The following is a 17,906-nucleotide window of genomic DNA, read 5'->3' on the forward strand; positions in this document are numbered from 1 at the left end:
TATAATTAATACTCCTTCTGTCTAATTAAAAGTGGCTTATATTCTACTTTAGGTTGTCCCATTATAAATGACTTGTTTCATAAATGACAAAATTTAACACATAAAAAAGTGTAAATCTTTCCACTTTTAACCACTTTACACATTCTCCTTATTTTACGAGCAATAATTATAGCGTGATTCTGAAGAGAGGCAAGTGTGGAGATTTTTCTAGTCATAGTGACCCGAAAAGCGGGTTCAATAGTTCCAGGAACCCTATTAATAAGTAATAAGGTAAGCTTCCAAAGCTCCTTTCTTCAATTCTATCGCTCCTTGATCACAGGTCTGTGAGGCAGGAAAAAGGATTGACTTATTACCTTATTACATAGGCTCGCTGGACAGCTTTTCTAGGATAGATGAAAAGAACTTTCTCCAAACTGCCATTTTTAATGGATGGAGGAAGTACAATTAAAAGAATCGTGATAAAATTAATACTACTACATTTAAAGGTTGGAATAGATTGAAAAATAAATAAAATTTAAGATAAAAAGTGATATAAACTCTTTAAGTGAACACTGGGTTTTATTTGTTCTCATATGCAAAATTTTGATATCAATCCACACAAAAATATTTATAAAGACTTAGACACATATATTCTTTATTAATTATTGGTAATGTAAAGATTAAGCCAAATATAACAAACACAAAATCTTGGGTACACCTGGATGTAGTGTATAATCGGATTGATCCGTTTATTTATATAATTTGGGTCAAAATATGAATTCAAATTAAGGTACAGGTCAAAATCTAAATGAAAGTGCAACTCAAATTATATGATACACTCGGGTGTAGTAACCTCAATAACAAATGTGAACTGTAGAAGTAGTTTAATAGTTTATGGAAGATAGATATGCATGACTCACTGCTAGGTCATAACGCATAAGTGCACCAATTTATTATTATTATTATTATTATTATTATTATTATTATTATTATTATTATGTTGGTTAAACAGTAAACTGGTTTGGGTGCCCATCAAAATCTTGGCATATATGCATCATTTGTACTAACGAAAACAAACAATTCAGTAATCATGAGTTAATAATTAAGGGCAAAACACATTTTCATGTCTCTATTATTAAAGTTTAATTTTAATAGGTTCATGTTTTATAGTATTTGTTTTGCTTGAGTAAGTTCATGAACTTTTATATTTAATATCAACATGTCCTTATTTAACAAAAATTTACCTTAATGGTTGTCCTATTACCTAAATGGTTCTTGGAGTATTTAAATAGTTGGGGGTGCTGGAGCTCCCTCAATTGCTTGTTGAGCCTACACCAACGCTTGCCCCTCGTCTTGGCTATGCTGGTATCGTTATTATTTAGTCATAGTTGAATTCAAATTCAAAAGACTGACATGTTATATAATCACATTATGATTAACTACAAATTACTAAAAGTAAAATATATTGATTTATTTAATTTTTTTTCAAAAAAAAATATAGAAAAATAACTACATATATGAACAGTATTAAATAATTATTATTTAAAAAATTAATTAAAAAATAATTTTTTATTTGAATTAAAAAGATTGATATTATAACCACATTGTGAATGACCATAAATTAATTAAATATAAAAAAATTGATTTATTTAAATTTAAAAAAATAAAGAAAATAACTACCAATGTGGACATTATAATAAAATAATTAAATGTTTTTATTTTAAAAAATAATTAAATAGTAAACTTTTTTTATTTGACTAGTAAAATTACTGGCATCATAACGACTGCATAGATTTATTGATCTGAAAAACAAGTATGTAGTTTTTTTTTTTTGATCAGAGAAAAGTGAGTTTTTATAAAATCAGAGGGTGGTACCAGTAGTACCAAAGTCTACAACCCAACAAACCAAAAACACCAACAACAAGCTTCAGCAAAGAAAAACCATAACAACAAACCTCAGAACCCAAATCAAACACTCCCGTTCAGGAGCAAACAGGAGTTCACTCAATCACCTTAGGCTTAATCATCCAAGATTTTAAGTCCAAAGGCTGTGGCATCTGTTTATACACCTGCGTCCAGCTCCACGTTCTTGTCTTGATCTCGGTAACCACTTTGGATATGTTCCATGACGCTTGGCTAAAGATACAATCATTCCTTGCTTTCCAAATACACCACACCACACAGATCCAAACACAAAGCCATAAAATGAAAATCTACCTTGTCCCCAAGATTAGAAAAAGCAAGGAAGTTCTCCTTTGCCGTGCGTTGCATTGCCGTCTGAATACCTATCCAGGATAAAATTTCTTTCCAAAGATCACAAGTAATCTGACAGGAGAAGAAAAGATGATTCAGGTCCTCCAGCTGCGACTTACAGAGAATGCAGTCGGAGTTCGAATTAGCGGCCAAAATGTTTCTTCGGATGAGGTTATCACACGTCGCCATTCTTCCTTTAAGAATCCTCCAAGCTGTTGTTTTCATCTTGTGAGGAGCTGGAGCCTTCCACAGTTTCTTGAAATCCATTTGCTCACAATTAGTCCCATTCTCCGATCTTGCTTGTCGGAATGCTTTGTATGCTGAATTTACTGAAAACAAGCCATTGGGAGTATGTTTCCACCTCCAACAGTCTTTCATTCCTGCATGAAGATTGATTTCCTTGATAGAGGACAACAGCTCATCGGCCTGTGCTCTTTCTCTCTCCCTCAATTCTCGATTCCACTCCAGCTTCCATTCCCACACTTCCCCTAACCATTCTCCCATATTGGAGATAAACCCGTCCTGATTTTTACAAAGGCGATACAGCCTAGGAAATCTTTCGCTCAACCTTTTTCCCCCAACCCAACAGTGATCCCAAAATTTGAAGAAATCACCTTCTCCAATCTGCATATCCAAACTCTCTTTGAACCATTTTCCTCCCTCCCCCCTACAAACTTCAACGATTTTCTTCCACCACCCCGTTTTTTTCTTAATAGGACTTGACATTCTGAAGCCCCCATCGTCCCACTCAATCTCCCCATAACACGCTCTAATGACTCTTGCCCACAAAGAGTTTCTGTCGGTTAGAAATCTCCACACCCACTTAACCATGAGAGCCTGATTGAAACTCCCCAAATCTTTGAACCCAAGACCTCCCTTCCTAATATCATTGCACAAAACCTCCCATCTAATCCAGTGGGTCTTTCTAGCCTCTGAATCCCCTCCTCCCCAAAGAAAATTACACATGACACTTCGGAGCTCGGCCAAGACTTTCTTAGGAAGAATTGAAAACGAGAACTGGTAAATTGGGATTGCCAACATAACCGATCTGAGCATTGTAATTCTTCCGGCAAACGAGAACTTTCGATTTTTCCATCTGTAAATTTTCCTCTTCAGTTTGTCGATGAGATACCTCCAATCATTTACTCGGGTGAGGCGAGTACCGATCATAATCCCCAAGTATTTAGTTGGAAGAGCTCCAACTTTACACTTGAGAATGGATGCCAAATGATCTCCCACAGGGCTTTGGATTCCAACACCAAAAATGTTGCTCTTGTCGAAATTAACTTTAAGTCCAGAGAGGGACTCAAAGAGTTTAAGAATGCTCCTCAAAGCCCATGCGTTCTCTGCATTTCCCGGAGCCAAAAAAACGGTGTCGTCAGCATATTGAAGATGAGAAACCTTGGTGCCGTCATGCCCTATCTCAACCGGCTGCAAAAGCCTCTCATGAATTGCTCTCTCCGTTAAAATATTGAGACCTTCAGCTGCAATTAAAAAAAGGAAGGGTGACAGAGGGTCCCCCTGCCGAAATCCTCTTTCCAGTTGGAATTCACCCGATGGGCTGCCGTTCACCAGGACATTTGCTGTAGCAGAACAAAGACAGCCCTTGATCCAACTTCGCCATTTTGGAGAGAAGTTCATCAGAATAAGCATAGTATCCAAGTACTCCCAATCCACTGTATCGTATGCCTTTTCAAAATCCACCTTGAAGATAATGGTACCCTTCTTTCTTTTTTTAACTTCCTCGATGATCTCATTAAGGATAACAACCCCATCCAAGATAGACCTTCCTTCAATAAACGCACTCTGGCAGTTAGAGATAACACAATGAATTACCTGTTTCAACCTTGATGCCAACACTTTGGCGATAACTTTGTACATACAGTTGATAAGAGAGATGGGGCGATAGTCCTTCAGCTCCACAGCTGCCTCCTTCTTCGGAATCAAAGCAATAAACGAAGGATTGCATCCTCTTGGCAGCTTTCCGTTGGAGTGAAACTCATTCATAACTTCCAAAAGCTCATCTTTGATCAACTTCCAACAAGACTTCAAAAATTGGAAATTAAATCCATCGGGCCCTGGGCTTTTGCTTCCATCACAGCTCCAGACTGCCATCTTGACTTCCCCCTCGGTGAAAGGGAGGTCCAAATTATTCCTTGATTCCGTCGACAGCTTATTAGTAACAAAATTGATCGGTAATTCTGGTTTGAGTCCCCGGCTGCGTCGAAACTGCCTTTCGAAGTGATCTCTGATTTTATTCTTGACGATGATAGGATCTTCAGTCCAGCAACTGTCAATAAGAATGCCCGAGAGATAGTTCTTTGCCCTTCTTCCATTTATGACTTTATGAAAATAGCTACTATTAACATCACCGTCCGCCAGCCATCTTTCCTTTGCCTTTTGAGATAAGAGACTATCCCGATTCTTCATTTGAATGAAGAGATTGGCAGCAGCTTCATTCCTTTTGAGGACTTCAATCTCCACCAAGCCTCGAACTTCATCTACTTTGTCCCAATTCTCAACTTCTGTTCTAAGAAGGCCAATGTTCTCCTCAATCCTTCCGAAGCTCTTTTTGTTCCAGATTTTCAGATCTTGCTTGAGACGTTTCAGTTTCTCTTTGAATACAAAGCTCTTCAACCCCTGAATTCCACTGTTGTTCCAAGACTCGAGCGTCACCTTTTCGAATTCGGGATGACTAGTCCACGAATTGATGAACCGGAAGGGTTTTGGACCCCAATCAACAGATTTTGTTTCCAACAAGAGAGGACAATGATCTGACACTGTTCTTTGGAGCCCAACAACCTTGGTTTGTGGCCATGATTGCAACCATTTCTCATTAACAAGGAACCTATCTAATTTAGATTTACAGTTTCCTTGAGGTTGGTACCAAGTGAATTTCCTGCCTTGTAAACGTATTTCAATCAGCTCATTATCTTTAATAAAACCATCGAAAGCCATAATATCCCTTGAGAGGAAATTGAAACTTCTCCCAGCTCTCTCTGAGGGATCCCTGATAGAATTAAAATCCCCTCCAATACAAATGCAAGAATCCGCATTTTGATTAACCACCGTACTAACAATATCCCACAAGACAAGTCTCTCCGATAAACTTTGTTGGGCATAAACATTAATAAAGCAGCAGCTAAAATTACCTGAATCAGATTTCCAAAAACCGTTCACGAACAGAGCCCCCGGAACTTCCCACTGACTGGAAACAGCAAACTTCTCTGGATTCCACATAGTGAGAATACCTCCTGATCTTCCTTCAGCATTCCGCACTGCTATTTCTCCCTTCTCTGATCCCCAAACTGAAATCTTGTCCCTCTCTCCAAAAGTTTCCATTTTTGTTTCTTGTAGGAAACAAAAATCTAAATTCTTACTATGGATCATTTCTCTAATCTCCCTCTTCTTGAGTTTACTCCCCAGCCCCCTGATATTATAAGACATCACTATCATTAATCACAATTCTTTTTGCACCTCCTCTGTCTCAACTCTAACTTGTCGATCTTGCAATTCCTTTGCCATAACATCGTCCCCGAGTTTGCTTTCGAGCCCAAGTGCTTTTCCAAATTCCCAGATCTTTTGTCCTTCCTCGAATGTATGAGGAGAGGACTGAGGGTGAGAGAAGTTCTGTTCTTCTCCTGAACAGCTCCGACCTAGTAGAGGGCCTTCGTTCTCCTCCTCTACCTGCGCTCCTTCGGAATTCCCAACTCCTTCCTTGACTCTTGATTGCAACGATTTTTGGTGAGAGCATCTTGATTTCTTATGGATGAATCTATAAGGCCCAAATTTAAGAGAGATTTCTCCTCCTCCCTTCTTCTTCTTGTGGGACGATTTTTTCGTGGATTTTTTGCTCTGAGGGATTTTGTCGCCAGAAATGGTGATCTGAGTCTCCTCGACTTTTGACCCAGAGGAGTCAGAATAGGCCAAAGAAACCGCACCTGAACTTTCGGAAATTGGGCCAGACCCGGGCGGCCCACATTTCTGATTCTGAGCGACGAGAATACTGGGCCCAACCAAATTACTAAAAGGAGTTGGGCCCAATCCATTCCCACCTAAATCTGAATTCCACCACTCTGTCTCTGGGTGCTTTCCACTATCAGGAGGTATTTCTTGAGAATAGGACCCCACTAATTGTTTGTCTGCTTTTGGTGAGCCTACACAATTGGGGACTGGAAAAGCGGCTACAGTTAAAGGTGGATAGTGGGCCGTCTGTTGTACTGATTGAGAGTTACCTTCCAATTTGTCTGTGTTGGAATCTGTAACGTGGTCCCCATGCACCTGCGCATCTGCCGGAAAAATTAGAGACTCTTCTTCGTCCTCACCATCCTCCGGAGGCAACTCTTCGTCCGTCTCAGACGAAGAGGATTCATTCCCTGCATCTGTTTCTATATGCCATTGTTGTTCTGCCAGCTCCTCAATCCTGATTTTAAAGTGCGCTCCGTTTATTCTGCATTCTACGATTCTATCAATGGAAGCCAAGCCTGTAGACATCTGAACAAAAGCCGCGTCCAGACGCTCCTTATTCTTCGTATTTTCATGCAGCTTGAGGACCATCCCCATTCGAGCTCCTGCTATCTCGAAAAACCTAGGGTTCCAGGCTTGGGGCGGAACCCCGTACCATTTTGTCCAGACCATCCTTTGTGTGCTCACGTCGACGTAAGACCACGGTCTCACCCATTCAAACCAGAAAGATTTCCATTCATCCATCTCTGACAATAGCTCCTGCATCCCTTGCTCCTTTAAGCTTTGAATAATAACCAAGTTCCCTCCCAATGCGCTAACCTTGAAGATTCCAGAGCATTCACTTTGAATCTCATTGCCATACTCAGCCCACTCGAAGTCATTCTTAACGAAACCGGTGAACGACTTATGGAGCCATTCCATCTCTTCTTCGGAAGCTTGGAATGCGAGAACCTCGTTCATTGTCAGCGCGTTGTTTGTATTTTTCCCGGCCAATGCATCTGCGAAGGATTTGCCATTCTCACGTGATCTGATTGGAATGTTGTAGCTTTTCTTATTTGTCTCCACTGGACTTCGTGTTCCTGCTTCTGTATTGGTGTATCTACCTTCATTCTCCAAGATCTCCTTGTCCTTTTCTGCTCTCTCAAATCTGGGAACGTAGCACCTCATTTTGTAGCTGCCTATCCATATGTTGTTAGCCTCCTTCAGAATCTCTTCTTTTTCCAAAACGTTCTGAAAACGCACAAAACCATATGATTTTCCTCTTTTATCTTTCTTCTTGGGACAAAATATGTCAACAACTCTCCCAATCTTGTTGAAGCATCTTTCCAGGCTATCGATCCTTGTTCCTTCAGGGAAGTTATTAAAAAAGAAGGTTACAGCTTCTTCTTGTGATCTTCTCACTCTCCGATTGTGAGAAGGGCGGGGTTGGTATCTCGGCCGGCGTTCTCTCCTCCTAACTTCTCTCCATTCCTCCATCTAAGTTGTTTTTTCTTATTCTCGTTGACTTCTTCCTTTCTTCCTCACAAAGTTGAGATTCTGGCAGATCTGCAGAAACTGAACAGTGGCCGAGCGCGGAGAAAGCGCGGAGAAAGCGCGGAGAAAGATTCCCGGACAGCAGCGGGGACTGGCGTTGGAGAAAAGGACGACCAGTTGAGATTCTGGCAGATCTGCAGATACTGAACAGTGGCCGAGCGCGGTGCGGCAGTGCCGGAGCAGCTACACGGGAGCAGACGTCCAGCGGCGGTGGTGGGAGGGACCTTCTCCAGCGGCGGCGGCGGCGTTCGGCGTTTTGCAGCAGCGGCGGCAGTATATCTCTTCTCTGTCTTCTTACATTTTCTCTCTCTTTTTTCTGGTTTATGTAGTTGAAGAGGTGTTTATTTTGTTGATTGATAAAATATATAATTGAATATATTTTTTTTCTTCAAAAATAGGATTTTCATAATCTCACCATTCTAATGAGATAATAATCAAATAAAATTAATTTAAATAATTAAAATATTTAAGGATTTTTAGAATTGAGATATCCCAAAATTTCAATTCATTAAAATTTAGATGCATCTTGCTTATATTGATGCGTCAATTTTTCAATAATGAAATCCTTAAATGTGGGGGAATTATTTAAATGTGAATAGGCGAAAGTACCCACTTTTATAACTTGTCTTACAAAAGTACCCACCCAAGCCAAAGTCCAAAAAGTCAAAGCCGACATGCTTGGTTTTTTGGAAAAGCAGACCTGACATGCTTCGGTTTTTGTAAAATGTCTAACTCACGTCAATTTCACAAGTTAAAAATGTGATGAAGAGACAATAATTGCCCAACTCACGTCACTTTCACAATCTAATGTATACTGTATGTTTGAAAATTTATAAAAAAATTAGCTTACGTTTGCGTTATAAAAACATTAGTAAGAGGACTAAAAATTTAACTATTATGTATATTATGCAACAAAAAAATATTCAGAAACCAATGAAACAATTAGCCGCCGGAAATTCATAGCCGTGAACAGTAGCCGGCGGTCCAAAATATACACGGCTACTGGTCAGCGGCTATGAACTTCCGGCGGCTAATTACTCCATTTGTTTCATAATATTTTTTTGTTGCATAATATACATAATAGTGAATTTTTGAGCCCTCTTAGTAATATTATATTATAACACGAATACCTTAATTTAGAATTTTTATTTAAATTTTTAATTTTATTTTTTTATATTACAAGAAGTATGCATTGATGTCAAATATGAGAGATACTGAATCTGCAAAAAATTGGATTATAGTGGGGTAAAAATACTCACTTTATGCATGATTTGATTGAACACAAAATAATACAGTAAACACATAAAATAATAGGCTATTTTTGAAGAAAACACTTGAAACTCCTGAAATGTAAACAAAAAAATATTTGAGCTCTAAAAATCAATTAGCCGCCGAAAATTCATAGCCGCTGCCCAGTAGCCGCCGGTCCAAAATATACACGGCTACTTGGCAGCGGCTATGAACTTCCGGCGGCTAGTTACTCCATTTGTTTCGTAATATTTTTTTGTTGCATAATATACATAATAGTGAATTTTTGAGCCCTCTTAGTAATATTATATTATAACACGAATACCTTAATTTAGAGTTTTTATTTAAATTTTTATTTTTATTTTTTTTATATTAAAAGAAGTATACATTGATGTGAAATATGAGAGATACTGAATCCGCATAAAAATTGGATTATAGTGGGGTAATAATACTCACTTTATGTATGATTTGATTGAACACAAAATAATACAGTAAACACATAAAATAATAGGCTATTTTTGAAGAAAACACTTGAAACTCCTGAAATGTAAACAAAAAGATATTTGAGCCCTACAAAACAATTAGCCGCCAGACATTGAAAGCCGGTCGTACTAGCCGTGAGAAATTTTTCACACACGGCTAGTGACGCCGGCTACGATTTTGTGGCGGCTACTATTTTTTGTTGGGACAATAAAATCATTTTGAAGTAATACATATGGTTGTAAAATTTTTTACCTTGTTATGAATGTTTGAAAGTAACATATGTATCCCTTTTTTGTGTATTTCTATTTATTTGTTAATGTTTTAGTCAAAAAAGTACATGTCCACATGAAATACGAGATAAGGTGACTGCACAAATTTGGATTGTAATGAGGCTTTAATGCTCACTTTCTGCATGCATTTGATTGCACATTGAATAATAGATTGAAGTGTACTGAATGAATGAACAATACATTTCACGTGAATTTGTACAAAGGACTCTAATATTAGTCTATAATAGGGCTGCATTTGTGAATGAGAAAACATAAATCCAAATACTCGTAGAAAGAGCATTCAGTTAAAAAATTGAGAAATTGAAACCCTCAAGATTTGAGAAGTGGTTTCTCATTTAAGTTGGTGCAATTGGTGTTCAAAATCTACTTGAAGAGGTGATTTTCTCATATATTGTTTGTGTAATTAATAGTTTGAATGTTTTATGTTATATTTATGAGAATTTTTAAAGTGTTTATGCATATTTTAATACTATATTTTATGTGTTTTTATAGATGGAATTCGTTAGATACATATATGTGAGATACAACGGACTCGTCGATGGTATACACTATGTTGGTGGGGCTACAGAGGTCCTTCCCCTCGTCAACGAAACTATTGAGAGCCTGATGTGCAGCGTCAACAATATTATGAGGACGCATTCGTTGAGCTCGAGCTACCAATTGTATTATTTGGCGACCAATCTATTTGGTAGGGAGACGAAATGTGGCTTGGCCACAGACGATGACGTGGAAGCCTTGTTGGCAACTGCCGACTATCCCATGGTGTACGTTGAGCACTACAACGGTCCGATTGTAGAAGAAGCCTACATCCCTACTTTTAATTTTGTTGATCCTTCGGGACACGTAGATGAAGCACAATGCAGTCAGTATGAGACGCCGTATTATCATCATACGTCATTTCATGGTGTCCAGAGCTCGCCTCCACGATAATATTTTACATGGGATGGACAACCGCTAGACGAATCTGCATGGAATCAAACCGAAAGGCTTAATGAAGTATGTGGGAGATTGAACGATGTGCGGACAGATGATGAACCTGAGCACGAAGCTGAAGGCTCGGTTGCATCAGGAGACGATGATGATTCTGATGACGAAGAATTTGACCCTGCGCTCGAGGTGGGCACTGCTTCTGATGCCTCTGAGGATTTATTAGACGACGATCTAATCGATTTCACGGAGACCGAGCGAGCAGGTTGGATCCGACAAAGTACAACACGTGACGGAGATCCGACAGCCGAGACCGGTGATCTAACTAATTGGTTAGTTCCCTTGATTCCAGTGGACGCCTCGGCTTCGCTGGTTGCTCGCGAGAGTGACCCTTCTAGAGTTGATGATCTGCAAAAGAATTCTTTTTACAACAGCAAAGACGACCTGATCATTGCTGTTGGTTTGTTGAACATGAAGCGAGGCACTGAGACAAAAGTTGTCCGCTCAGATCCGGGACGAGTCTATTTCTCGTGCAAGCACTCTGACAACTGCAATTTCGATCTTCGTGCGTCTAGTCACGACCGAGGGATGTGGAGAGTGCATAAGTTGAAAGAGCATTCATGCGAAGGGGACTTGCGCACAGCTAAAAAAATCAAGGCCCACTCGAAGGTGGTGGCAGCGTTTGTGGCAAACAGAATACGCGATGATGGAGAGGTCATTAAGCCGAAATCCATCATGGCTGAGTTAGTACGCGATTTCGGCATCAAAATCAAATATGATGTCGCGCTGCGTGCAAGAAATCTCGGGATGGATATGATATACGGTCGAGTTGATAATTCGTTCCTCCTGCTCCCAAGATATCTGTATGCCCTGAAGGAAGCGAATCCTGGCACCTTATATGATTTGGAAGCAGATATAGACTGCCGGTTCAAACATTTGTTTGTTGCTCTGGCGGCTTCCATCTCACCTTTCTACTTTCACCTTCGACCAGTGATTGTGGTTGACGGCACACACCTGAAGGGCAAAAATAGTGGCATTTTGTTTGTCGCCGTGACAAAAGACGGAAACGAGGCAGTTTTTCCCTTGGCGATCGGTGTCGGTCCGATCGAGAATGATGAGTCGTGGAAGTGGTTTATGTCACATCTGAGAGGTGCTTGCGGCGAGCCCGATAACTTACTTATTGTATCTGATGCGCATGTCTCCATCGCTAATGCTGTGAAGAGCGAGTTTCCAAATGCTACTCACGGTATTTGCTACTACCACTTGTTGAACAAGATGAAGGGTTACGGGCCCGGTGTTGCTGAGCTTTTCCGCCAAGCTGCATACGCCTACGAGCAATCAGATTACACGCGTGCAATGTCAGCCATGGCTGCTCTGAAGCCAAAGGCGTACGAGAAGTTGTTGCGCGTAGGCCCGGAGAAGTGGGCACGATCACAATGTCCTGTGTCCCGTTACAGTTTCCTTACATCCAATGCCGCCGAGAGTTTTAATGCACGTTTGCTGTGGGCCAGGCGTCTTCCAATCTGCTCGATGTTGGAGGCAGTCAGATTAGTTGTCGAGCAGTGGTTCAACGACAGGCTTGCGGCCGCACAAGAGAGCGATGAAAATCTGACTCCGGAGGCAAAACAGAAGCTCAGTGCAGAACTTGTAAAAAGTCGTCGTTACACAGCCAAGAGGACCACCGAGAGAAAATACAGGGTTCGTGCTAGTGGTCGCCATTATATGGTTGACCTTCAAAAGCAGAGCTGTGAATGCAACGAATTCAACGAGGACCAGATGCCGTGTTCTCATGCGATTGCAGCCATTACGTATGTCATTTCTATTCATGACCATTATTAAATAACAAAAAGTATAATCGTTTGTTTTGCAGTGAGGCGAACGAGTCAGTGGAGGATTACGTGCACTCTTACTACTGGAACAGTTCACTAGTTGACACATACTCTGGTGACGTTAACCACTTGCCTCCCATAGAGAATTGGAATATTCCTTTTCGAATTGCATCTCAGCTTGTTTTACCAAATCTCTCTCGGCGACAAGCTGGTCGTCCAAAGGAAACTCGAGTTCGATCCGCAGGTGAAAGGCCGACTCAAAACACATCAACAGCGGAGGCATCAACTAGTAGCAAGAAACGAGCACCCAAAACGTGTGGTCTCTGTGGCGGGTCTGGTCACACACGTCGATCGTGCAAGGGTACGGCCACCGATGCGTAGTCGTATTTATGACATTAAGTTCATTTAGAGTTCCCTAATTATTATGATATGTTGTCCTATAGTTTATTATATTATTCTAATTATTATGATATTATTTCAATTCTAATAATAATTTATAATTTTTATATATAACTCATAGACTCGCTATATTCTATAATTATTATTATTACATTAGAAATAGAAATGAATTACTATATAATTTTGATAAAAATATCATAAGTTGACCGGATTGATGGATTAAATCATAACGTTGTAATTTGAAGAAATTCGATAAATTAAGTTTGAGTTAAACAATTTATAATGAACTAGGAACTAAAATGATTGAAAAGCCGCCACAAAATGTGCCTACAAAATGCGTAGCCGTGGGTAGTTACATTAGAACGGCTAATCCACACGGCTACACTTTTGTGGCGGCTAATTGTTCTATTTTGGTTTGTTTGACGTTGATAAATATATTCAATTGTAATATTTGACAAATTCAAACGATAAATCAGACTTACTTAACAATGATCACCATTTACATGTCACTACAATTATGAGTTGGAATTATGAATGAGAATTTGGGAAAACGAACAACTTGTACTAATAAATTTAGAATATACCATTACAGAGTTTGAAATTATGTGATTATGCATCAAACATGTCATTTAAGTTTGAAAAACTAATTAGCCGCCACTAATTAGTTTTTAAAGCTGTAGCCGTGGGTAATGAAGCTTGACACGGCTAAATCCTCACGGCTACACTTTTGTGGCGGCTAATTAGTTTTTTCATCTAATCTTACAGTGTTATATGCATCACAAGTCATCATGGCAGTAAATATAGATAAAATGATACTAGAATGTAATGTAAAAATGTTGGTAAACAAAATAGTCATAAGGATGAAAATACACTATCAAAGTGTATTGGGGGTCGTGCAGAACTCATAGATGGCACTGCCTATCTTGTGCCTATACTCCTGAACATGGTCATTGCCCCACGACAGACTCGGCGAGTCTGCGATCAAACGCTCTACAGTCATGCACGCGAAAACACCAGAGCTCCATCGGTCAGACTGTGCGAACTGCTCGGCAGGATCGGCATACTCGATCTGGAGCTGACGCCATTGGAGATTCTGATTCGGGTTCTCCACAATGCGTGTCCGCTCGAACCAAAGGGACACCTCAAGCACCCGGTAGAAAAGGCGGCCCAAAGGTAAAAGAGCGCGCAGCATGTCGTGGCGTTGCTGATTCAGGATCCGATACAAGTTCGGATCAAAGACGCGGCATTTACCCGTGAGCATATCAATGCTACAGATAACGAAACGCTGAAGGACAAACACAGGAACAATAACCTGTACATGAAGAAATAATTGATCAACAATCATTATTGATCAACAGTCAAAGTTATTTATGATGTAGGTGTAATTGTGTACCGCAATGGCATCCATCCAATCTCCCTGACACGATGAGGTACCCCTGCCGTACACTAAATACATACGGTTGGCGTGCGGCTGCCACCCCAACACCGTCGCCTCAGAGTTTATAAAACGCTGCTCTGAAGGAGAGCTAAACATACGGCGCGCATTCTCCATGATCTCATTGTATTCTCTATGCAAATAAGTCTGCAAAGAAGAAAAACATTATTTCAAATAATATTTTATTATAAACGCAAAATATGTTAATGCTTACGAAGAATTCCGCATCCAATATGATATGCGTCCTGTGATCGATGTCCTGAAGCAGGTCTGTACCGGTCACCATCCTATGCCTCAGCGTCATCATGTACGCATCTACATGCTGCACATACTTTAATGTTAATATTAAGTAAACAATAATACTACATGTAACAAGTGCATCAAAAATATTAGATACCTCGGGCTCGAGCTCTTTAGTCCTGTTCATGAGAGTCACCCAAAACTGCCTCTTGATCGGGTGCCCACTCTCTGTCACCACCAACTTCCTGTAGTTCCCACCACGGAGACGCTCCGCCATACGAGTAAATCCCTGAATATACTCCTTGTCGACGGGTTTCGGCTCGTTGCTGTGGACGTATGGGGATCTCAGCGCAGCCGAAGGCTGCCGGTCACGGTAGCTTCGGCGCAGTTGCGCATCCTCTGGCGGTGGTGGACATACACTGAGGGGAATGACAGGTGTTGCCCCAGAAGCATAAGCTCCCTATATTTACATTAAAACAACACAAGTTAAACATATAAACAGTCCATAAATGACACGTAATTTCAATTAGAAATTAAATTTAAAACAAATACTGAGCTTTTACCCCACTAAACTGCTGCCATAAACGCTCCATCTCTTCCTGAGAATATCCAGCCTCGGCCAGAATCGGCAGCGAAGAACGAGGCGGCTCGAATGGGTGTGCTGAGCTCGAGGGCTGCTCAGTGTACGAGTAGCGTGGCCCCAGATATGGGGTCAACTGTAGGCCAGCCCCAAAAGTCGTGGGCACACCAAAACCAGTATGCGGGCCCGGTGGGGTTTGATAATCATCACTGCCGGAGTGACCCGCGTCCCTAGCAGGCGACTCGTGTGCAGGGGACCTCTGCTGCGATGGCGCATCCTCGTGCTCGGGCTCCGTCTCGGGCTCCGTTTCGGGCTCGGGCTCTCGTCGCCTGTCCGATTGAGGTCTTGGAGCAGACATGGGCTGACGTACATCGGTGCTATGCGAGCATCGGCAACGCATACACCCAAAGGTCTCCTCTGCCCAATTCTTCAGCCTCGTGAATAGGCTCTCCTCCACACGCCTCGCCACCCGGCCCTCACTCTCGCGCACCATCTGCTCCATGCGCTGCCACTCCTGCTCGCTCAAACCAGAAGGCCCATGAGCAGCACTACTCTCTCCCCCGTATCTGGGCCTCCTGTGACTCTGTGACCTCCGGCCGGAAGTCACGGGGCGATCGCCGCCGCCAGTCTGATCCCGCTGGCCACTGCTCGACGAGGACGAAACCACCTGTGGTCTCTGCCGCTTTCCCCGATCTGCGCGCCTCGAACTGCGACGTCGGGGTTCCATCTGAATAGATGCCTCAGAGCGGTCCCCACCACTCACATCCGGTCGAGGATTCCTCTGGCCGAAGACGCTCGGACCTGGAAACTGGACATCTCCTTCATTCGCGACCGATAGCCACCAATGCGTCGACGCCTCCCACTGTTCGGGCTGCAACTCATAAAGCCCGTTCTCCTACAATAAAAAATATATGTACATGATGATTAATATTCATAACATCAAATATAATTAACTAATAAACACTTAAATTATTACCGGTGACTCAAATAGGGGCTGCAAATCTTCTTTGATTTTACTCAAGAAGGTCCACCTCTTGAATCTAGGTAATATCCCGACATTATGTATAGCGACGGCTCTGCCCAAGCCGGGAACAACCTCAAGACCCCAAGTATATAGAGCCCAAGAAGGCCCATAGAAGTGGTACTTCCATTCTTTCGACATCTTCTTCATCCTGAAGTTCAAGCGATTATATGCCGCTGCACCCCAAGGAAATGTGGAGAACTCCGACAAGTCCTCCACCAAAGCCCACGTCCAGATCTCCACGGGTCGTGGCAAATCCACGCCCAAAACAAATGCGTGTAGCACCAACAGGTGGGCCACACGCAGTGCTACCGAGCCGTCGGGGTCGACAATCTCCGTCCACTGATCAAAAAAAATGTTTGCCAACTCCTGAACTGACAAGCGCTGCCCGCCACAAACTCGTGTGTAGGCTACATTGTTTTTCAAATTGTGGGAGGCTGATGGATCGAAACGATGTGGCCCAAATGGCAATCCGGTCACAATAGCGAAAGCGGCGTGATCAAGGCAAACCTTCTTGCCGTTGATGTAGAACCACATCACATCGTCACTATCCAGCAGATGACGAGAGACAATATGGTGCAATGCCATGTTGCACCTGTTGCCCGGATCCCAATCCAACAAATGTCCAAAGCAACCCTGCCTGAACGTATTCTCCAGTGCGTCGCCCCCTATTTCCCTCAGTCGCTCGGGTACCAGGGACAAATAACTGGTCTTGTAGTAAGAACTGATCTGCGTCCCGGGGCGATTTATTGTTTTGGGCCTCCGATAACCGATCTATTCAATACCAAAAATATATCAATTAAAAAGCCAAAATATAATTAATTAAGAAAAATAACACAAAATTTAATAATAACATAAGTAATTCAACCAAATAGAATTATTATTATTATTAATAATTCACGAAAATAATTATGTACATGTAGATGATCTTCTCGTTAGTTTCAATTTATGCACTACCCAATTCAATTCTTTGGTTGTGTATTTTATTTAAATTATTGAAATGATTTTAAAATTAAACTAAATCAATTTATATACTAAGTAATTCACAAATAACATAACTAATTCAACCAAAATGACTACAACAAAATAACATAAGTAATTCACGAAAATAATTAATTATTTTCGTCCCAACAAAATAATTAAACATAATGACTACAACCAAAATGAATATACAACCAATAATTAATTATTTTCGTCCCAACATAAGTAAATTCCATCCCAATAATTAAACAAAATGACTACAACAAAATAACTACAACCAAAATGACTACAACAAAATAACTACCCAATTCACGAACCCAATTCACGAACACAAGTAATTCGAATTAAACAATTTCACCAAAATAATTCACGAACCCAATTCACGAATTTAAAATCAACGAAATAGGATACTTACTTGATTTGAAGAAGAAGCCATGGTGTATGCCTTCGGACGTTGAAAAAATCGTGAATGCTCTCCTTGAAGTTCAAAAAAAATGATTCTCATTCAAACATGGACAAACAAGAAAACAAAGCAAAAAAAAAAAAAATCATTCCAATTTACCTTCGGTTTGGAATGCTCTCCTCTTTCTCAAAAATTTACCCGATGCTCTTTCTCCTCTCTCTCTCTTTCTCGGCTACCTCTCTCTCTCACCCTCTCTCAAAAAATAAACTGATGCCGTGAATTCAAAATGGAATGCGGCTAGGTTAAAAGTTCTAATTCTTATACATGTAAATGGGTTTC

The 17,906-nt window shown here is 40.9% G+C and overlaps 1 protein-coding gene across 1 annotated transcript; it reads left to right on the plus strand.

The window, feature by feature from the left end:
* The first annotated feature begins 10,379 nt into the window (after nt 1-10,379).
* LOC131023609 (uncharacterized) lies at nt 10,380-12,889 on the plus strand. Its single transcript, XM_057953151.1, has 3 exons — nt 10,380-10,614; nt 10,711-12,487; nt 12,550-12,889. Exons 1-3 carry the CDS (start codon nt 10,380-10,382, stop codon nt 12,887-12,889), a joined length of 2,352 nt encoding a protein of 783 aa, XP_057809134.1.
* Nucleotides 12,890-17,906: the final 5,017 nt, after the last annotated feature.

This window comes from Salvia miltiorrhiza, chromosome 4, assembly GCF_028751815.1.
Source record: "Salvia miltiorrhiza cultivar Shanhuang (shh) chromosome 4, IMPLAD_Smil_shh, whole genome shotgun sequence".
Lineage (NCBI taxonomy): Eukaryota > Viridiplantae > Streptophyta > Magnoliopsida > Lamiales > Lamiaceae > Salvia > Salvia miltiorrhiza.